Genomic DNA, 22917 nt, shown 5'->3' with positions numbered 1-22917 from the left:
CTGAGCTTCACTGCTAAGCTCCTCTCAAAGTAGGTATGGCACGAGGCCTAAGAGGCAGCAGGTCTCGGAGGAAAAAAACAAAACATAACTGGAGTCACTCCACACCTGCTGAGAATAGACCGACGTGCAAATGATGCTGATGCTGTCTGACCCACACATACTGGATGCGCATGTAAGATTATGTTTCTGCAAGTGAGTTCACGGTATTGTGCTTCCATAGACTGCACATTGCTAAATGCAGTAAATTAATTGCAAATAAATTCTTTATTTAAGCAGAAATCAATGACATGAAATATCAGTTCTTGTTAACTGTGGGGCATAGACCCAGTGAACTCAGTATGTGCATTTTTTTTGGTGTATAAAAATAATCATGTATAAAATGTAAAGCATTTATAAAAATGAAAGACCATTAGAGTTTGTGTGGAATGAACAAAATATTGACCACAGACTGTGCAGAAATGGTTGCTGAGCCCAGCTTCACATGGAGATGGAATTGCTCTTGTGATATGAGGTTTTGGTCTTGATGGACCACAACTTCCTGCTGGAGGGGAGCTTTGTTATAGAGTTTATGTCTGGGGTGGTAGTGTCCACAGTCTTCCCTGATCGCTTCACCACACAGAGGTGACCAGTTCCTGGAGGGATGACAGATTGCAGCCAATCGAAGTCTGACCTTGTCCTTAGCAGTGGCAGCAGCTTACCACTCATGGGCACCAGTGTAGAAGTACACCATTACTTTTTGACTTTCTTCAGCTGCTGCAGGAAGTAGATGTTCTGCTGCACCAAGTGGGAGTTGAGCTGATGCTCCCACTAGAGGTCAGGGTGATGATGCTGCCCAGGAAGTAGAAGGACTCCACAGTGCTGAATGGGGAGTCACACAGGTTGATGGAGCAGGCTGTCTTTCAGTCATGGAGCTTCAAGTTCTTCTGTCATCGGGGTGCTCAGGGTTTTTTACTATCTTAAATAACTCAGTTCCTGACCATGCAGTCTCTCTTTGACCGCTGTGCCTGTACTTCGCTTAAAGTGTTTAACCTCTGTTCCGTTATGTTTCACATTGTTGTATCGTATTGCGTCCATTTTGTGTGTGGTTGCAGGTGGTGATTGGGGACAAAGTGGTCCTTAACCCGGTGAACGCTGGTCAACCGCTCCATGCCAGCTCACATCAGCTTGTGGATAATCCAGGATGCAATGAGGTTTGACTGAGCTGCTACAACTCATATTCACCCTTGTTGTTTTTGTGGCAAATCTCAGCTGTGTGGAATCGAATTATAGCTTTTCCTCACTCATAACCACTGCTTGGTTATTAGCTGATTTGAAACACTACAGGATTGTTTTCCTGTCTTCAATTTTTAGGGAAATGAAGGACTAGACTACAGCTGACACTGCATTTGGGAGATTTTTTTTTCTCATAACACTAGACTGCTCTGAGTTATTTTACATTATACATGTTATTTTCTCAATCTTCACAAACACAGAGATAGTTAAAGGGTGTTGGACAGTTTTAGGCAAGTTGTGCATTTTTTCTTTTGTTTATCACTATTGAGACAAATGTATTTATTCCTCTCCGTTTAAAGATATGTGAAAAGGTAAAAAATATGAGCATGATGTCTATGGAAACTCTTACCAAAGGAATGAAGTTACACATTTTTCAATTATGGATCTAACACTTATTGTTCTTCTTTACAAACATTAAGATGACATCCACATGCAAACAGGAAATTGACTTAATGTTCAATAGAATGCAGATTTTTAATAGGAATTTTGGTGAAACACAAATCCTAAAATATTGCTTTGACCTTTGCAGCGGTGTTGTTGTGTGAAGGCCACAGTGCGGGCCTTCTGCCGGGAGATTATACATCCAGTCACGTCACTCTGATTGTTTGTTTTTCAGGTAAACTCGGTCAACTGTAACACCAGCTGGAAGATCGTCTTGTTTATGAAATGGAGCGACAATCAGGAGATCATCCTCAAAGGGGTTTGTGTTACAGCAGCTACCAGTAAAGTGGAGACACTTGATTATGTTTTAATAAACCCTTTCTGTAGGAATTTTGGTGCAAAACATGTATTCAATAAATCTTCGGATCTATGAAAATTAGACTCAATACGCTCTTTAAATAATCAATGAAAGGTTCTCGCAAGAGCTGTTATATAATATCCCTCAGCAGAGCTGAGCGGGCTGTTTGTTTTGGTTCCAGTTTAGTATTATCAGCCTACAGTGCGTGCTTACAAATGAGATTGTGTTTTATTGGGTTTACAGCAGATCTACACGAGACACACTAAAAATATCTGCAACCTCAGTAGGTTCAGCCGACGGGCTTCTCCAAAATATGTCAAAAACATGAATATGATAATTTCTGTGCCCCTTTTGGGACATATTAACTAATGAAACTGGCGTGAGTCCACACTAATAGCAAGCAAGATCTACAGAGTTCTTCAATGTTTTGTAGATACTAATTGCAGTAGCTTCTGGTTTGTTACAAGGAATGCATCTTGTGGAATCTGTATCTGAGCAATTAGATATTTTTGTCAGCACCAAATGTTTTCCCTCTCTCCAGGGCGACGTGGTACGGTTGTTTCATGCGGAACAGGAGAAGTTCCTCACATGTGACGATCACAGAAAAAAACAATACGTTTTCCTCCGCACTACTGGACGTCAGTCAGCTACCTCGGCAACTAGCAGCAAAGCCCTATGGGAGATAGAGGTGAGGAAGAATATAAGCATTTTTTTTTTTCAGCATCTGTTAAGTGAATCGTATGCATCAGTCCAAGATGTAAGTGATGTGTCCTCTGGTATCAGGTTGTGCAGCATGATCCGTGTCGTGGAGGGGCAGGCTACTGGAACAGCCTGTTCAGGTTCAAACACCTGGCCACTGGACATTACCTGGCAGCCGAGGTCAGTGAACTACAGACATTGTAACCACAACAAGGCAACATTACCTCCGTAGCAGTACATCCATATACTTATATTATGTTCTCTGTATTACTGTTGAGCTGTTTACTCATAACTCCCGAAAACATCCTTTAAGATCAGGAAAACAAGAATTGGAGCTGAATTTAAGATATATTTCTTTCATAGAAACAATATTCTAAGTCATACCTAGAATGTATTCCACGTGGTGAACCGCTTCGTATTTTTGCAGGTGAATCCAGAGTATGAAGAGGAGTGCCTGGAGTCCCGCTCCTCAGTAAGTGAACCGTACTGAAAGACTTGAGTGCTTAGAGTTGACAACATTAATACAGTATCATAGTTTATAATGTAACCATTATTGTCTAATTGTTTTCCAACTTATCTTGTTGACGTGATTCTGTGGCTAAAGAAAATACTTGCTTCTTATTGGCTTATACTGTATATCAGGACACCTCAGACCCAGTTATGGACAGTGTTTTACCACCGGTGAAAAGAAAAAGTGAGCTTATATATAAATATATAATAGACACATATATGTAATTGTAGCTTAAAATGCTTGCAATCAGACTAACAAAAACAACTGCCCAAATGTCCTTGTGCTCCAGTTGTTATGCCCAACAGTAGATGGCTGGCTGTATTTTTACACGTTGAGCTGGTGTTACATCCCAGCCACCAGCAGGTGGCAGCCTCTCACTGTGAATGTAGCGTCTTTCTCCACTGGTGCTCTAGTTCTTTGCATCAGGATGTTGGTGTGAATGTGAAGCTGTTCACATCTGCTCAGCAAGTGACTCAGCTCAAAGTTCTTCTGTCCCTGAGTTTGACGGCTCAACGGTGAAAATAGAACCCAAAAACCTTAATATGTACCCAAAGAAGATGAGGTATTGCAGCTGTCCCAAGCAACTATTTTCATCATAGGGGTGACATGTGGTGAAGTGGGTTGCTGCACTCAGCCCACATACAGAAGGCTGAAATCCGTTCATAGCGGATTTGAGTCCAGTCTGCAGTCCTTTGCTGCATCTCTTCTCCTGTCTGTCACTCCCCATTTCCTGTCACACTCTCTGACTGTCCTGTCCATTAAATGCATGAATATCTGTTTATTGTATAATACCGTAAATAACTACTGTATAATTTATATATCTATCTATCTATATATATATAGAGAGAGAGAGAGATAGATATATATTTCATCGTTGTTGCGTCTTACTGAAAACATGATTCCAGATATTTACTTAAATGATCCTGATCTTGATATCTGTTTAAAACTCTGACTGATGTGATGAAGTCATTTAGTTGTAAGGTTTTTCTGGCAGTTACTTTTTATTTGGAAATTTCACGTTACAAAGAAAAAAAAATGACTCATATGTGGAAAGGGGAACAGTGTCAGTTCCTAGAAATCTTTCCACAAATCTTTCCAGTTCCCAGAAAGGTTTCCACAGCAATGGATAACCTCTTCAATAAAACACCTAACTCTTATTGATCGTGACAGAAACGTGGCAGATAATCTCAGTTGCTCAGTCTGTGTTTGGTTATGAGATGTTTTTTGTTATGCTGTCAATTTTTAAACATACACCGTTTTGGCTTTTCCCTCCAGCTGGACTCAGAGCAAGAAGCGTTGCGTGCTCGCTTGAGAAATGTCCAGGACAAAGTCATGTACACCCTTGTGTCCGTACCTGATGGGAACGACATCTCTTCCATATTTGAGCTAGACCCCACCACATTAAGAGGGGGAGACTCACTGGTTCCAAGGTAGGATGGCAATAGCATTAAGGTTATTTGAGCTGCTCAGCCCTGTGTTCCAGAGAAGAGTATGGTCCACTTCCTGGTTTGTCACTCTTTCCACTGAAAACCAAACTGTTTTCATTGCAAGTTAGGGACTTTCATTGAATGTGAGATCATTGTAAAATGCTTGCAAACCATAACCCTTGGAAAGCATATGTGTGTTAATTAAAGACAGTGTGTGAGTAACTGTTAGGCAGAGTAGTGATTATGTAGATAAGGATGTTCACCTAATAAATTGCAGCAAATGGATCATATTCCTTGTAAGACTGTGTTTGTGCTTGTTCATGGTGAAGGTGGATTCTTTTTTGCGTGTGTGAGAGATTAAGTGTCTGTGTGTGCGTGCGTGTATTTGACTCACATTATTTCACTAGAAGGGCTGTGACTTTCACAATTTTACGAGAATAGTTCAAAGAAAACAAAGCTGTAGGTGTGATACGATCATGAAAACATGATGGTCTGAGCGGAGCTTGAAGTAAAAGTTGTTGTGCGTCCTGTATACCTGAAAACGGTTAATGTAAGGTGATCAGTGCAGAGGGTTTGATGACCTTAGTGGACGCAACTGGACTCGGACACTTCCAAATTATCTTTTTATGTTAAAAACCCATTTGAGAGTTAAAGGTCCTCTTATCTTTGTCTTTACGTGCAGATATTGAACAGGAATGCATACAAACAGGTGTACATTGCAAGCAATACATTTCATATCTGTCACGGTTGCATGTAAGTAGAGCAAATCACTTTAATTTAAGACAAACAGATTATCCTCAAAAATCCTATCCTGAAAAATATTCTAATCATGTCAATTCGAAAATTTGGTTTCTATAGTCGGAGATCAATATGAACAGATGATGAGCCTAGTTAAGGTGAGAGCAGACCCAGTTTTGACGTTTTGAATGCAGACAGTAACAGGCTGCCTGGTATTTTCAGGAATTCATATGTGCGCCTCAGACACCTGTGCACAAACACGTGGGTTCACAGCACCAACCAACCAATTGACAAGGAGGAGGAAAAACCTGTCATGCTGCGTGTGAGTGACAGTTCTTTTGCTCTAATGTGTAATAGTATATCACCAGAAATCTGTTGCTACTTTGGACTGCATGTACATGATGCTGCGGTGAAATGCTGAAATGGTTTCTGTAACAGCTCCCCTTTCCCTGCAGTGGATTTATGGGTGGTTTACTATAAATGTGTGAATGCAGTTTTCAGTATCATTTGCTGGAATATTTGAGAGTAGAATTGAAACAAGTTGGCCCAGTAAGCAGTTCTAGGTATCTCATATTTGTCTGACAAAGTACATTTCCCCTCTGATTCAAGATTGGCACCTCGACACTGAAAGAGGACAAAGAGGCTTTTGCCATTGTGCCCGTCTCTCCGGCTGAAGTGAGAGACCTCGACTTTGCCAATGATGCCAGTAAAGTGCTGGCCTCAATTGCTGGAAAGCTGGAAAAAGGCACCATCACACAGAATGAGAGGAGGTATAAAGGGCATAGTGGTGCCTGATTGTGAGTTTTCCTTAAGAGACAAGGTAGCCATGTGCTATTGCTTTGTGTGTCTCTTTTGCATGTGCAATCAGAGCGGTCACCAAGCTTCTGGAGGACCTGGTGTTCTTCGTGGTGGATATTCCCAACAATGGACAAGATGTTCTAGAGATCATGGTCAACAAACCCAACAGGGAACGACAGAAACTCATGAGAGAGCAGAATATTCTCAAGCAGGTAAAGACTTGTGACTGTAATAATTTCAACAAGCTCTTCGAATGTGGACTGGTTTGAACCTCACTGAACATCCTCTCTTAATCTCTGTAACACTCTTTTGTCATAACTCAAAGTGGCATGTTGTCAGGCCTGCCGCTTGTATCAGAATGTTCTTCTGGCTTTAACTTCAGTATGGATACAATTGTCACCACTTTATCCTGTATTTCAGATCTTCAAGCTGCTCCAGGCTCCTTTCACAGACAGTGGAGACGGGCCCATGCTGCGTCTGGAAGAGCTGGCTGACCAGCGCCACGCCCCCTTTAGACACATCTGCCGCTTGTGTTACCGGGTTTTGCGTCACTCTCAGCAGGACTACCGCAAGAACCAGGTAGAGTCTGTCAGTCTTCCTGGGGCACCAGCCCTGTAAAATGTATGTGCCACTGGAGTTTGTGTTAAAGGTGCGCTTCAAATTTCCTTGATTAAATGTAATTGAGAGTGAAAGAGGTCTTTGCTCTGTGAAAACAAAAAAAAAGCCTTGAATCCAAGATGTGTAATTGAAAGTCTTTTTTTCAAGGGTCATGTGGTGAGCCCCTTTATCAAATTTTCTGCTTATATGCATACACAGAGTGCTATGAGCTCATCCTCTAACAAATACCTGTAAAACATAATGTTCCTGTTTCCTAATAGTCGATTTCTTTTGAACACATTAGACTGTAATTGTTAGAGAGGTCATTTAATTAGGCTGAATAAGGAGGCAGTCTGGTCCTTGTGAACATGCTCTGTTTTTCTACACACAGATGGTCTTTATCAGGCAATATAGGTAACGGATATAGACGTATAACCAGGTTACGAGGTTAAAGATAAAGGGGCCGGTTTATTACTGACATTTTCTTTCCAGAGTGAATCTGTGCTGTTGTTCTGGTTTGTGTGTGCCCAGACTGTTCTTCTGTCTGTCCCTCAGGAGTACATAGCCAAACAGTTTCGCTTCATGCAGAAACAGATTGGCTACGATGTCCTGGCTGAGGATACAATCACAGCTCTGCTCCATAACAACCGCAAGCTACTGGAGAAACACATCACTGCTGCAGAGATCGACACGTTTGTTAGCCTTGTTCGCAAGAACCGTGAGCCCAGGTTTGTCTGCGTGTCTGTCTGTATGTAACCATGAGCAGGGTGAGCTGGGTCAAAGGCAGAATCCACAATAAATGAATAAATATAAACAAAGATAATGTGTGAGTTAGCATATTTTAAATCCTGATTGGAATGAGCATATCCTGGCTGTGCTGTATCCTCTGTACACTGTTTACTTATACAAGGCACACAAGAGTGTAAACCGCCACAGCCACTAACCGACAAGTGGGGACATTCACTTAACTACAATGTCACGAAAGCTACATATAAAAATGTTACTTTCCTGTATCAGTTTAGTGTACTAAAGGTGTGTTGGAATGTGTGGTCAACGGACATGGATAGACGTGGTTCATTAGTACATTATTCACACTAGGAGGATGATGTGCTTTTGCAGGGTGACATATCTCTGATGTTTGAGCTAACTGTGACTTCTTCCTTTTATAAAGCACCACGGGTGAATTTATTCTGCATATGTGCTGTGTGTGTGTGTGTGTGTGTGTGTGTGTGCGCGCGCACGCCTGTTTGTCCAGGTTCCTGGACTACCTATCAGACTTGTGTGTTTCAATGAACAAGTCCATCCCTGTGACACAGGAGCTCATCTGTAACGCAGTGCTGGATCCTGCTAACGCTGACATCCTCATAGAAACAAAGTGAGCAGTACCTCCTCTACCTCCGGCTGTGTCTGTCCTCCTCATAATGCTGATGTGCACCATGTGACACCTACAGAGACATAAAATCAAATTGATTTCACTTACTTCCTAATCAAATGAGGCAGTAATTGCTAAAAAAAAAACAATATCTGTTCTCAATAACTGTAATTTTTGATATACAGTATAATTATTCCTTATTCAAAAGCTGCCTTGCATGGAATTAGGAGATGCAGTGCTGAGAAGATTACATGATTAAATAATTAGTTGATCATCAGCATAAATCAGTAAACTAATATTTTCGACTTTGATTTCATTGTGAAGTTCTTTTTAACTTTGTTTGCTTCGGGTTCATTTGACAAAATAAACAATTTGAAGACACTTTCAATTCTAGAGCAAGTCTATTGCTTTTGCTCAAATTCGTCTTCCTGCAGACTTGTGCTGTCGAGATTTGAGATTGAGGGAGCGCCGCTCGGCGAGAGCTCTGTGGAGTCAGAGGAGGATGAGGAGGAGGTGTGGTTGTTCTGGAAAGACAACAATAAAGAAATCCGAAGTAAAAGCATCAGGGAGCTGGCCCAGGATGCCAAGGAGGGCCAAAAGGAGGACCAGGAGGTGATCAGTTATTACAGGTAGTTGTTTTGTTACTATTTGGTTGTCTGTCATAAAGGAGATGAACTCTGTCTAAATTAAGACTGAGCCAAAGCAGATTCAGCAGATTCAGCTTTATTACAACACCATGGTGTTGTAATAAAGCTGTAATTACAAGTTGTAACAGCTTTGTATGTCCTGCATGGGTCACCTTGGGTGTTTGAGGTGTAAGTCTGACTCTACTTGTGTGTATTCCCCCCACTGCAGGTATCAGCTGAACCTGTTTGCCAGGATGTGTTTGGACCGACAGTACTTGGCAATCAACAAGATCTCTGGCCAGCTGGATGTGGACCTGATCTTGCGATGCATGTCCGATGAAGACCTCCCTTATGATCTGCGAGCCTCCTTCTGCCGCATGATGCTGCACATGCACGTGGACCGTGATCCTCAGGAGCAGGTCACGCCTGTCAAATACGCTCGACTCTGGTCTGAGATCCCCTCAGAGATCGCCATTGATGAGTAAGTACATAAAAAAGTGGAACTTGTTCTGTAATGTAGAGAGCAAATTTGTGTTGTAGATTAATCTGTCTTTTTGGGTTTTTTGTTGTCTCACTGTAGTTATGACAATGACGGAACGTCGAAAGATGAAATTAAGGAGCGATTCTCTCAGACTATGGAGTTTGTTGAGAACTACCTGAGAGATGTGGTGTGTCAGAGCTTCCCTTTTGCAGATAAAGAGAAGAACAAGCTCACCTTTGAGGTCAGCCCGGCTCATTCTTGATGCTGAATCACACTCATGTCATAGTTATCTTGTTTCTGATGCAGTAAGCCTGTTTAATTCAACTATCTTCCATGTTTAGGTGGTGAATCTGGCCAGGAACCTGATTTATTTTGGTTTCTACAACTTCAGTGACCTGTTGAGACTAACTAAGATCCTTCTGGCTATCCTCGACTGTGTCCACGTGAGCACAATTTTCCCTTTCAACAAGCTGGACAAAGAAGATGAAAGTAAAGGTATGGACACTGCTGTGGCTGCTGCGTGTAGGACCATATCTCATGGATATGAAAATGATGTCTTGTATTTGTGTCTGGGCTTGTGTGCAGGCAGTAACGTGATGAGGTCCATTCATGGCGTAGGAGAGCTGATGTCCCAAGTAGTCCTGAGAGGAGGAGGCTTCCTTCCCATAACTTCAACCAACAGCACCAGTGGAGACACAGCCAAGACCCAGACTGAGCCTGAGAAACAGGACATACTGGTCATGGACACCAAGCTCAAGATCATTGAGATCCTGCAGGTGAAGAACATGCAATACTACACTTAAATACAGGAACAAGCATACACTGCTTATAGTAAGTCAGACCCAATTCCTCCATCCTGCTGTTATTTTCTGTCCTGCCCTGTAGTTCATCTTGAATGTGCGCCTGGACTACAGGATCTCCTGTCTGCTGTCTATATTTAAGAGGGAGTTTGATGAGAGCAACTCCCAGAGTGAGTTATCTGTAACAGGAGCAGTGGAAGGACCAAACAATATGCCAGGTCAGGTTAACTTATCACTGCATTTAACACCAATGTGGGGCCAATAGTATGAACTTTGTTGGTTACAAATATGTTCTTTGATCCCAGGAGCTTTGGATTTTGAGCATATAGAAGAGCAGGCAGAGGGGATATTTGGTGGAAGGTAATCCCAGTTTCACTAAAGAAGGCGTTGCTCAGTACAAGAAAGAGGGAGTGTTTTCATCTGAGTGTGTATTCTGTGTGTGTGTCTAGTGAAGAAAACACCCCACTGGACCTGGACGATCACGGTGGCCGTACCTTCTTGAGGGTCCTACTCCACTTAACCATGCATGACTACCCTCCTCTGGTATCTAGAGCCCTCCATCTGCTCTTTAGGCACTTCAGCCAAAGGCAGGAGGTCTTGCAGGCTTTTAAGCAGGTACTATAACAATTCATACACATCTAAAAACTGAAGCAGTTAAAATCCTGCTATTAAACAATTCAATTTTGATTTGCATTTGATTCTTTTTACTGCAGGGACTAATGCCAGTCTATATACACAAATGCTTTCACAATAACATTTGAATGTTGAATCAGCATCATCTAGCCATTCAAGTCTGCTTGGCTCTGTACTTTATGTTGTAACATATGTTTATTCACAGGTCCAGCTGCTGGTCACCAGCCAAGATGTGGAAAATTACAAACAAATCAAGTCAGACCTCGACCAGCTGCGCTCTATTGTAGAGAAATCCGAGCTGTGGGTGTACAAGAGGCAGGGGTCAGACGAGGGCATGGACACAGGAGAGGGACTCTCCACTGAGCCAGAGCATAAACAGGTGCACTGTGTTTTACATCAAAAGACACTGCAAAGCCTGACTCCAGTAAGTGTGTTTTCTAGAGAAAACCCTTTTGTCTGTGACATCCTTTCTGGTGTACTCTACAGGGGGATTCAGGGAACATAGACAAGCCAAAGAAGGCAGAAAGTACCAGCAGTTACAACTACAGGGTGGTAAAGGAGGTAACTATTTATTTCTAAGCATGGTGAAGAAGCTCCTTTCTGGCCAGTCCCTCACGTTTTCTTTCTTTCTCTTCTCACTTTTCTGTATCAGATCCTGCTGCGGCTCAGCAGGTTGTGTGTCCAAGAAGGTCTGTCAGGTAGGAAGAACAAGAAACAACAGCAGAGGCTGCTGAGGAACATGGGTGCCCACGCTGTCGTCCTTGAGCTCCTGCAGATCCCCTACGAGAGGGTAAAGGCAGCTTTCTGTCAAATGTCGTTCAATGACAAGTGAACAAACCTTCACGTCAGCCATTTTTCACTCCAGGGAGAAGATTTGCGTATGCAGGATATCATGAAGCTAGCCCACCAGTTTCTACAGAATTTCTGTGCAGGAAACCAGCAGAACCAAGCCCTGCTGCACAAGCACATCAATCTTTTCCTCAACCCGGGGGTGAGCAGCCCTACCAGACCACGCGTCACTCAGTATCCACAGTGTTACTATTGAAAATGGTTGATCTTGACACTAAACAACATCATTCTGTGCTTACGCTCCTCTCTTTTTTTCAGATTTTAGAAGCCATCACCATGCAGCATATCTTCATGAACAACTTCCAGCTGTGCAGTGAGATCAATGAACGTGTGGTTCAGCACTTTGTCCACTGCATCGAAACTCACGGCCGCAACGTCCAGTACCTCAAGTTTCTTCAGACGATTGTCAAAGCAGAGAATAAATTCATCAAAAAGTGTCAGGACATCGTCATGGCAGAGGTCATACCTTGTTACCACCCCTCTAATGTTTGAGCCGTGCTGCAGCATCCCCGTGTCTTGATGTGATCGTCTGTTTTTGTTTCTTTCTCCAGCTGGTGAACGCTGGTGAAGATGTTTTGGTCTTCTATAATGACCGCGCCTCCTTCCAGACGCTAGTGCAGATGATGCGATCAGAGCGGGACCGCATGGACGAGAACAGTCCTCTGATGTACCACATACACCTAGTCGAACTGTTGGCTGTCTGCACTGAGGGCAAGAACGTCTACACAGAGATCAAATGTAACTCCCTGTTACCACTGGATGACATAGTGCGGGTGGTGACCCACGAGGACTGCATCCCTGAGGTGAGATGAGCCTGGGACAGAAATGTGGAGAGGATTTGACAGCTGCAAGAAAACAACAAGCCAGTGATGGAGCAGACTCTGCGCTCTGTGAATACTGAGGGTTACAACACAATGCTCAGTGCATCTAAATGCTTTTGGTTATAGTATGACCACAGTCGCATTAGAATAATCGGTTAACATTTATCATGAAAGCATCAGATTGATTTTTTTTTTTTGTTATTTTATTAAAGCAACAGAATTATGCCATCTGACATATGGCCCATTGCTCTCAAGGTCACATTCATGTGTTAGCTGAATGTTACATATGATGGACGTGTTACTGTTGTTTGTTCTTTATGTTTCATTGTGCATTTAGGTTTTGTTTTGCACAACTGTGCATGCTGTGCAAAAACATTATAGAGCACTACCTTAAGGAGTTTTGTTCATTAATGTTGGATTGTTTGATGATTTTTCCTATCTTTGACTGATTCTACCTCTAGTTTTGCATTGTTGCATTTGACTGTCAACCATCCTTAACTGGTACCACATTTTCAACCCCAATCCCAACCTTTCAGGTGAAGATCGCCTATATCAACTTCCTGAACCACTGCTATGTGGACACAGAGGTGGAAATGAAGGAGATCTATACCTCCAACCACATGTGGAAACTCTTTGAGAACTTCCTGGTTGACATTTGCAGAGTAAGGAACACCAGGCAGCTTTAAGGCATCTTGGATTTTTTCCTCCTAAGTCAAGAATTGAGTATAGATAAAAGACAAATGATTTTGTTATGTTTTGGTGATTACAGGTGTGCAACAATACAAGTGACCGCAAGCATGCAGACACCGTTCTAGAGCGCTACGTGACCGAGACAGTCATGAGCATCGTAACAACTTTCTTCAGCTCACCTTTCTCGGACCAGAGCACCAGCCTGCAGGTATGCAACCATCAGCTATCTTAAGAGTTATGAAACTCTATGCAAGAAAAAGCCTCTGCAGTAACTTGGAAGTTCTGTATGAATGTGAAAATGAATTTGATGTCCTACCCAAAAGAACATGTGTGTGTGCTCAAGGTGTCCATCAGGATGAACGTAAGTATGTATTAAAAGTCTTATGTAATTTCAACCAAATAGCGTGAGTCTTCAGAGAAACCCCTCTTTCAATAGTTTGACTTTCAGATTAGAACCTTACCGTCCACTGGAGTGTTTTTCACAGTAAGAGCTTCCTTAAGTGGTGCAATTAGTACTTCTAAGGAATTTCTGAGAATTTTCTATTCCTAATTACTGTCACGGTATATGGTTAAGGAGAAAGAGTGTCCTACTTATATTTGTTTTAGTAATTATGTTAGACATGGTCCTGTAGAGCTAATCAGATGTCATAAAGTTAAGGCAGTTAGCTGTGACTGCGTGGGCATCCTGTTGTGCAAGTCATTTCAGTATCACTTTTTACCCTTTCTATAATGCGTTATGGCGGTCCTCGTAGATTATAATGCATTCTTAATGCTTTAAAACAACACTCATAAAGACAAGTAATACTGTCTGATATCAATAGCCATAAATCATTATTGATGTGACATAGATGTACCATTATTTACCCTTTTATTTCAGATACAGATTCATGGAAATAGTATTAATCTCTTATTAAATTTGTTACCAGTAATTTGTTTGAATTATAAAATCCTTTCATGTTGAAAAAAACATTTTTGGACTATCTTCTCACACTTTTTGTGAAAAAGATCACATTGCTTCACAAATTCAAGGTTTGCTCTCTATAGAAGTAATCACAGCTGTCTGTATGATCATGTATTTGAATGTATGTGTGTGATTTATCTTGATTATTTGACATGCATGTTTTTTTTTCACTGCTTTTATCCTCTGCTGCAGGCCTCTCTGTTGGGGAAAATATTTCAGGTATTTGTTGTGATTCAGTTAAGCGGGGGAAACACAGAGTTGACTTTTACTGATTCTTCTCGGGTGCAAAGGAAAATTACCTCGTTATTAACGTATGTGAGAGTGTTCGAATTTTCACTGGTTTGAGCAAATGCCTGCTCAGGGATTGATGGGTCTCATGGAAAAGTAACACACTACCACTGAGTGGACATGCTGTTCTGACTACAGGTGCTGTCTGTCTGCTAATCTACATCACTCACTGTGTGTGTGTGTGTGTGTGTGTGTGTGAGATGCTAAAAACCTGTGGTTCAAATTGGTTGTGCTGTTGATAATGGATGGGTTTCTCTCATGTTGTCCAGGGACATCTTTCTGTCTTTCTTTCTTTCAAGACTAGTGAAGTTCATCCAGTTAGATAAACAGAATAATCTGTTGCCTCTGTTTTTCTTCTCCTTTGCTTTGTGTCTTGTATCTTCCTTTCAGACCAGGCAGCCGGTGTTTGTTCAGCTCTTGCAGGCGGTGTTCAGGGTCTACCATTGTAACTGGTTGATTGCAGTCCAGAAGGGCTCTGTTGAGAATTGCATCAAGGTGCTCTCTGATGTTGGTAAGATCGTTCAGTGCTCTTATCGACTTTTGAAAAAAATCAGTCATCACATACAGTAGAGAAGTTTCAACAGCTTGCATTTTAAGTCATGAGGGAAAAGGTTACTGGAGCTGATTTATCGTCACACTGCTCATGTGTGGGTGTCTCTCTGGGTTCCTGACAGCCAAAGGCAGAGCAATAGCCATTCCTGTGGATCTGGACAACCAGGTGAACAATCTGTTTGTGAAATCCAACAACATTGTCCAGAAGACAGCCATGAGTTGGAGACTTTCAGCTCGCAATGCTGTCCGCAGAGACTCTGTGGTGACTGCATCCCGGGACTACAGGAACATCATTGAGAGGCTGCAGGTATGGTATTTGTATGTGTTTTGTGTTGACGTAAGCATGCTAAATCATTCATGCACTAAAGACTTTTCTTTGTCTGGACTGTAGGACATTGTGTCAGCTCTTGAGGACCGTCTGCGCCCGCTGGTCCAGGCGGAGCTATCAGTGCTGGTGGATGTGCTGCATCGTCCTGAGCTGCTCTTCCCTGAAAACACAGACTCCCGCAAGAAATGTGAGAGTGGAGGTTTTATATGCAAGTAAGTCTTGAAAATACCTTCTTCAGCTAATCTGTTACTGATGTAAGACTGCATGTATTTATCATGACTGAGAACACATGTTATTAATGTAACTCATGCATGCAGGCTGATCAAACATACCAAGCAGCTGCTGGAGGAAAATGAGGAACGACTGTGCATCAAAGTTCTGCAAACGCTGCGCGAGATGATGACAAAAGACCGCGGTTATGGAGAGAAGGTAGGAGAAGCGGCCAACCACAAAAATGGTGATATATTCCACGAACACCTGGTGACTGTGGAAATACCGTGTAGTGTCATGTATGTGATGTATAAATACAGTTATAGAAAACATACAGAGAGTGTGTTTGATGCTGGTGCTTTCTTAAGTAGGATTTTTCTGCAAAGAAAAATATTATCAGGAAATGTGAATGAAAGAGCCTCTGCTTTATTCACGTTTGTCTTTTTTGACGGCGAGATTCCAGAGATGTTTTTACACCTCATACAAGACCGATTTTCAGTAGCTTAATCGAAATGGGGACACAAAAATTTACTTGCAAAGTCTTAATACAAGTAAAAAACACAAAACAATATTATGAGCTATAAATACAATAACATCTCTTATGTCAGCTGCATGACACACGCACATACACACACACACACTCTCTCTTGTCACACTAACTGCTGAGAATATCCTTATTTTGAAGGGAATTAGCTTGTGCCCTTTCACATTCACCTCTGCATTCACTAAGGCCAGACTGGTCACTTCTCAAAAATGCTTTCAGCCACACTCACCACAGTGTGCATTAAGTCTGCTCACTTTGGGTGATATCCATTCATTAATACCATTTCCTCTGTGCTGCTGATGCTGGTAAGTATCCCCACAGTGTTAACTCACATAACTAACATGTCATGCTGTTTCATTGACTCTGCTTTAGCTTCTTCCTTTCTGTGTTGATATCTAACCACCTTAAACCCTCTGTTCTCTTTCAGCTCAGGGCCTTTGATGATGAGATGGATATGCCTAAGGTTGTCTCTCTTTTTCTTCCATTCATTCTCTTGTTTCTCTGAATTGTCGTCTGCCATGTCTCCAACTGTACTGTGGCAGCTGCTGTGGCTGTGTGCTGTAGTTAGCAGAGGCTCTAGGCACAGCTGGTGACAAATAGTGGTAGGCCCATTCTATCCAACACACCTGCTGCACTGTCTGCCATAAACTGCTGTGTAGGTGACAAAGAAAGAGAGAGAGAGAGAGAGAGATACTGTGGGGAGATAAGTGCTGTGGCTGACTTTGTGTGTTATTCCAAGAACCAAGTTGAGTCACCTTCTGGCTGAGCAAACTGCCTGTGCTGAACTTGGCTCTGGTCAGCATCCTCAAACCGGACAAAAGTCATTTTGGGACATATTTGCTGGATATTTTAACATTAACTGCAGTTTAATGCTGTTGTCACAGTTTATTTTACACTGATACAAACAGCGCGAAAACAAGAAATTATAAACCTGCACTAAATAGAAAATGACAGAAAATAAATAAAGCAGAGCAGCTTTGATCAGCTGACAATAATCATATAAATTTAAAAATAAACACGTATCACAAGTTAAATGACAATTTCTTTTGTCATAAAGAACATAGCAAGCTCTCAGTGATATATAGTTTGACAGTTCATACTTGTAAGTGGCCACATCTGGTTTTGTAGTAAGCTAATATGAAGATAGTAAAGCCATTAAAGCCATATCACTACCTTCCCTCTCTTTTTCTTTTCATCAAGGTGTTTCATTGTCTCTATCAGTGTTAAGCTTTTTGTAGGGTGTTTCCCCTGTATGTCCTTTAGGGGCCAATAGGGGGCACTGTGACTGTGTGCGTGCCGTGTGCGATCGTGTGTGTGTGCGCGTGTGTATTAATGAATGTGAGCGGCTGTGGCAGTCATTGAGGCTGTGTCCTAGTTTTCCTTGCCTGAGAGCTGCACGATTCCTGGGCCCATGCCAACTCTAGACTGAGGTTACATAAGAACCAATCTTTTTATTTTTTTTTTTTTTTCCTGGAACTCAGCCCCTCTGCCGATGTGTGACCTTCAGCAGTAATTGCCAATAAGTGTGGAGGAGCTGTTTACCCACACTGCCATTGTGTATGTTTGTGCGTGTGTGTACACCTGTGTGTGTTGAGGTGTGAAGGGCTGTTTGTATGTGTGCGTGTGTGTGTGAGAGAGATGATCCCTGCACACACCTGTTAAATGGTGTCTGCACATGAAAAGCAGCTCTGATGTAAGAACTGTACTCACCAACCCCTTCATGTGCCATTCCTTATATTTATTTTCTCTTCTTTTTCCCTTTTGGACACATTAAATCATTGTGGCACAATTCCTCAACTACTCCCCCACTTCCACTCACACCCTTTCACAGGGATGCAAACACACACCCACTCTGTGTAAACTAAATGAAGTTGGCTGATAGTGTTTGTGTAGGTGTGATATGAAAGTGCGCAGTTGGTGCTTTTCTCCTTCGTTGTCCTTTTGAGTAAAGCAGGATAGCACAGTATACAGCTGAAGAGGAGCAGGGTGAATATGTGCGTTTGCTGAACAGGAAACATTTCTTAAATGGGCCACATGAAGTTCATACAATAGTATTCTGCATAAGTTATTGTCACCTCAGACATTCTGTGAAATCTATAGCAAGACGTGTATTTTTGCCCCCCTGTGTGTGCATACCACTGTTGCTAAATGTCAGAGAGATGATTATCAGCTAACTCCATTGCTCTTTGCCTGTCAGACTTATGTAAGAGCCAGAGGAGTTCAGGATACACAGTGCTGGACTCCCCTCCTCACCTAGCCCCATGTATGTGCGTGTGGTCTAGTCAAAACAGTTATGCAAGCCCTCCGTGTTGGAAGTAATTCGTGTTTCATCCCCTTCAACTCCCTGTTTCTTCCTTGGCAATCTGGGGTGGTTTTAGAGGAAAAATCTTTCTTTTCAACCTTTTTTATTTATTTATTTATTCGAGTTTAGGATGGCATCCAGCTTGCCTTTTCATTCTACTGGACACATTTTTCCCCCCGCACATGCAGAGGATCTTTGTTCTCTCTGCCCATGAGTGTAAAATCCATTTTACAGTGCGGGTATAGAAGTAGGTTAGTTGCAATGAAAATGACCCCATCTTTTAATTTAGTCTGCATTTCTGTCTGCACGTAACAAGCCGAATGGTAAACTCCAGCGTTCGTGTCATTCACCACAAGTTTATACATGACTCAAACAAGTCTCAGCCTGCTTGGACGTGTTTGTTTACGCACTTTCAGAAAAACACCTAAACATTAAGTACAAAAGGTGTGCGTGTGTGTGTGTGTGTGTGTGTGTGTGTGTGTCAGTGTGCGTGCACGCGAGTACGCTCAAGCATTTCCTATATTGCTGAGGTGAGAGGTGTGAGACTGATCAGGGGTTTGCCCTGGGGAGTTTCCAGTTTAGTGGAATGCACTGTAGTTGGGGCAGATGTGGCAGCTGTGAGGGGTAACTCTGTGGCGTCTGTGGTCAGACTGGGGATGATTAGCTGCACATATGTACTCCGATCAGCATATTGCTCCGCGGTTTGATGTGGTGACAGTGAGTAGCTGTGCACACATGAGTGGAAGACGTTGCTCCATCAGCTTGTGAGAGTGTGTCGCCCGTTGGCCTGCTGCTGAACTCTGCCCCACCATTAAATCAATTGTTGTGCATGTCACAAGTGAGTGTGATGTCTTGACACACACGCAGAGACACAAAAACCACAAATCATGTCTTATATAAACATTAGAAATCATAATTCAGTAATATGTGCTGAAATGTCATTATTTGCATTTTGTGTATTCTCGTTCTGTCAGTGTAGTCTGTGTTTTCCCTTTCTTCTTTCACACTTTCACTGTGTTTGTTCCTTTCCCTTTTTCGGCCGGTCTCGCCGTGCTTTTATGCTATGAATGTGTATGTGAAATTTTATGTGAATCAGACGTGACCTTCAGAGTAAGTAGATCATAATGTGATGTTAGTCAGCATCACAACACCAGATGAGGAAATGTTTTTCGGAAGATTTGTCTTGCATTCCAGGAGAACAATTCAGTAACTTCTAGAAGGTATGCCGAGCAGCAGTGAGCCTGTTCTCAAGGTTCATATTCGTTCCACACACTTGGGTACACGCTGTACATCTCGCCCTTGAACTTGACCGACAGAGCGAGAGACAAGTTCAGTTGTAAAAGTTGTGAATCCGAGCGCGTTGGTTACTCTCTCTCTCAGCCTCCGTGTCTTTCAGTTGCTTTGGTTGTCGCCCTCTGTGGTGGCAGATGGCCACTGTAAGCAGCTCTATGTCGCTGGTTTAGTGGCCTGGTTCCTTTTGGAGTGATTATGTAACTCTAACCCCATCGCCCCACGCCTGCCCCTCCAAGTGTGTCTTTTTACATAACAATTTATGTGGAGCATTGCCTTTTACCAGTTTCCTTTTTCCCCTCAGTGAACACATAGTGTACGCACAGGTACTGAATTTTGACACTGTAAAATGGTGTGTAACCCGAATCCCCATTTTCCGTTTGTGTGAAACCATTAAGAAAATTAGAAAATGAACACGAGAAAAGAACAGATCCCGGTGGTGGTTTGTTTCATCGTGCTTAGACCAGGGCCCAAATATTGAGAACCTGTCACCTTGGGTTTACTCATCTCTGGCTTTAAATGACTGTTCAAGTGTGATGTTTTTGCTCAGTTTCTTCTTGAAATATGGAAAGAAGAGTTTGATAATATGGTAAACAAACTTATATTATTATATTATATATTATTCTATATATTATATAAATTTTATTGTGTGTGTTGTATTATATGTATTGTATTGCAATTAAAAATCTAAAATAAATCATTTACAGTGACGTTAAGAACATTTAGACACTGACAACAGATCAAGTCACACCAGTCGTGTCTTTTAGCAGCTTGTCAATACTCCACAACTGTAATGCTTCCCTGCTTTCTAACATGGTGGTGAATGCATGGCAATTAACACTGCGCGTATCTTTGCATGGCTAGTTAAAGAAGCTGAATGGGTACGTGATGTGGTTATTAACCTGACAGTAGCCTTTTTCCCATGCTGCATGAATACTAACCCTGTTTATGTATCTGTTGGACCTGTTCAATGCTCACCCTCCTCACTGCACCCAGCAGCTGGATCAGAACCAGCCTGAGAAGCTGTTGGAGGACCAGAAGAGGGTAGGTACTCACAGCAGCATGGCAGCTTAAAACTAAAGTCTTCAGAGATTCGCAGTGAGATATCAAGGTTTAGATATACAGCAGCCGTGTATGTTGGATGTCAAATTACCTTAAGGGGCTTTTCTCCTGCTTTTTATGTTTCTGATTACTCTCATTCACTGCTTTAAGTAACACCTGACCACTCAGTCACAGCTAACTAATGTTTAACTTAAGGCAGAAAAGTTTACTAACTTTCATGCCATATTTCCCTCTGCCTCCTTTCTCTAATGGTATTTATGGCACTGCGGTGATTTTGCAGAGCCTCAGGTGTTTCCATTAAAGAGACCAACTCTAATTTTGATATTCCAGAATAACAACATCGATTGCAGTTCATCAATATGTAATTATCATCTCCAAGAGAGGAACATTATTTAGCAAGTCAGCTACGCTCCACGGCTGTTTAGCTGTTGATTAAGTGTCCCTAATAAGCTGTCCTCATCATATTAAATCACAGAACCACATTACGTTTCAGGAGGGGGGTAATTTTTTAAAATATATTTTTTGAGGGGTCGGGACAGCAGGTTCAACAAGTTCATTAAGTTAAATAGAGTAGAAAAATGAAAATTATGCTTGGATTGTTATTAAGAGTCATCAGGTGCACAGTGCCAGCATGTTTCGATGACGTTAAGACAGGACACGATTAAGCTTTGGCTCACGACTCAAGATTTCAGGAAAAGGGCAGTATTCCCCAGTGAGAAGCAGGGAGTCATCTTCTGACCACAACTCATCTTTCTGTTCCACACAACACATACATTTGATAAAGCTCCTGCCTGTAAAATATGAGAATAGTGTATTTCTCACCTCCTACGTAAAATAAACTTGACCTCCAGAACATAACTATGGCGGCGGAGCTTACATAATGCCCCTGTCGTCTGTCAAGGACCACCCACAGTTGCCAGTGATTTGCACATAATCACGCAAAAACATACACACACGCACAAACACCGCTCTCTTTCATTTCCTTCACTTTATCCCATGGGAGGTCTGTCAGGTAGCTATGTGCTGCGGTTGCCATGACAACGAGAAAGTCGTGCCGCTGACTGCTCAACGGTGGATGAGTCAGAGTGTGGGAGGGCTGGCCCCAGGTCTGTCTAAGTGAAAACCAGGACCTCACATTGTCACTACATAGGGTCACTGCCGCTGATGATAACCATAACAGTGGTGGTTGTGTGGGAGGTGAATGTCATAAACTTTAGGTTCTGCACGTACGATTTCCTTGCCTTCCTTGGAAATTTAGGGATTCTTTAAATTCAATACTTGAAAAGAAAAACTGGTTTAAAGTTGCTTCATAACTATAGGTTATGGAAAGAGGTTGTAATAGGAGGGTTTTCTGTCTTCTAAAAGGCACACTATATCACTGATGATGCATGTTATCCCTGTTATACAACATCCCCTCTGACATCATGTCATTACATCCTTTGCTTTCCTTTCCTCTCATAGGGCGAGGCACTCAGGCAGATTCTGGTGAACCGTTACTATGGCAACTTCCATCGAAGTGGTGGGCGAAGGGACAGCCTGACATCATTTAGCAGTGGCCCCCTGAGTCCTGTAGGACCTGGCAAAAACCAATCAGGTGGGACTCTGTTGTTGCTCATTTTCGACACACAAGTTTGTTGTTAATAGTTTACAGCAGGAAGTGATGAATGTAGCTTAGTTAGCGCTGCCAAGGCCGGGAAAACACTGACTTCAGCAGCCGTAATTGAGCTGATGTTTCAGTGAAGCATTAACCAAAGGCCTCTGCCAAAGAGTAGCATGACTTTGCTGTCATTAACGACCACAACTTCTGTCGGGGGCAAAGTCCAGATAAACCTTTTCCTGTTGGTTAGCCGCAATGTTTTCTGCACCTGAAGTAATAGTAGTAATAGTAGTAAAGCAGAGTCCTTTCAGTACTGTTATATAAGGCTGGGACTGTATCTGTCTGTCCCTGAGCCATTTATCAGCCCCAGAGCTGTGCTGTGTGCTGCCCTTTGAGCACACAGAGCCTAACACTCTTATCACTAGCTGATAACGTGGTCACTGTGTTGCTATCTGCAGTCAAAATATTGAAGCAGTGCATCCCCTTGCAGTGTTTCTCCTTCCATTTGAGTTATTGGTTCTGATGTGTAGCGTGTACAATGAGAAACAGTTTATCTGCATATAGATGTTGGAGGACATATTGATGCCACCGGTATGTGTTGTGAATCTGTTTTTCATGTAAATTCAATGCTATCATACTGACCTAGTAACCAGAACTAGTGACAGTATTTTACCAGTCTGACATGGGTGTGACGCCATATTACATGCATATTATTTGTATTACTTGGCCC

General features: G+C 42.2%; 1 protein-coding gene across 8 annotated transcripts in view; it reads left to right on the top strand.

The window, feature by feature from the left end:
* Positions 1-22917, top strand: part of LOC124056498 (inositol 1,4,5-trisphosphate receptor type 1) — a 63920-nt gene that overhangs the window by 15394 nt on the left and 25609 nt on the right. The window contains exons 7-42 of one of the 8 annotated variants that reach the window (XM_046383981.1): positions 1092-1190; positions 1889-1972; positions 2553-2699; positions 2795-2890; positions 3138-3182; positions 4497-4651; positions 5609-5708; positions 5996-6156; positions 6255-6396; positions 6605-6763; positions 7337-7509; positions 8037-8156; positions 8588-8782; positions 9009-9260; positions 9360-9501; positions 9602-9755; positions 9846-10036; positions 10146-10278; positions 10366-10420; positions 10510-10675; positions 10899-11072; positions 11180-11254; positions 11346-11483; positions 11559-11684; positions 11801-12001; positions 12094-12345; positions 12900-13025; positions 13133-13261; positions 14207-14233; positions 14693-14813; positions 14977-15161; positions 15246-15394; positions 15500-15611; positions 16364-16399; positions 20528-20572; positions 22052-22184. In XM_046383981.1, the coding sequence (XP_046239937.1) occupies positions 1092-1190; positions 1889-1972; positions 2553-2699; positions 2795-2890; positions 3138-3182; positions 4497-4651; positions 5609-5708; positions 5996-6156; positions 6255-6396; positions 6605-6763; positions 7337-7509; positions 8037-8156; positions 8588-8782; positions 9009-9260; positions 9360-9501; positions 9602-9755; positions 9846-10036; positions 10146-10278; positions 10366-10420; positions 10510-10675; positions 10899-11072; positions 11180-11254; positions 11346-11483; positions 11559-11684; positions 11801-12001; positions 12094-12345; positions 12900-13025; positions 13133-13261; positions 14207-14233; positions 14693-14813; positions 14977-15161; positions 15246-15394; positions 15500-15611; positions 16364-16399; positions 20528-20572; positions 22052-22184 (4798 nt within the window). Of the gene's footprint in view, positions 1-1091; positions 1191-1888; positions 1973-2552; positions 2700-2794; positions 2891-3137; positions 3183-4496; positions 4652-5608; positions 5709-5995; positions 6157-6254; positions 6397-6604; positions 6764-7336; positions 7510-8036; positions 8157-8587; positions 8783-9008; positions 9261-9359; positions 9502-9601; positions 9756-9845; positions 10037-10145; positions 10279-10365; positions 10421-10509; positions 10676-10898; positions 11073-11179; positions 11255-11345; positions 11484-11558; positions 11685-11800; positions 12002-12093; positions 12346-12899; positions 13026-13132; positions 13262-14206; positions 14234-14692; positions 14814-14976; positions 15162-15245; positions 15395-15499; positions 15612-16363; positions 16400-20524; positions 20573-22051; positions 22185-22917 lie in introns of all 8 variants that reach the window. The other 7 variants (XM_046383980.1, XM_046383982.1, XM_046383984.1 and 4 more) reach the window with 7 other exon arrangements.

Source organism: Scatophagus argus, chromosome 3, assembly GCF_020382885.2.
Source record: "Scatophagus argus isolate fScaArg1 chromosome 3, fScaArg1.pri, whole genome shotgun sequence".
Lineage (NCBI taxonomy): Eukaryota > Metazoa > Chordata > Actinopteri > Scatophagidae > Scatophagus > Scatophagus argus.
Note: the sequence above shows the minus strand (reverse complement) of the source record. Positions and strands in the feature narration are given on the sequence as shown.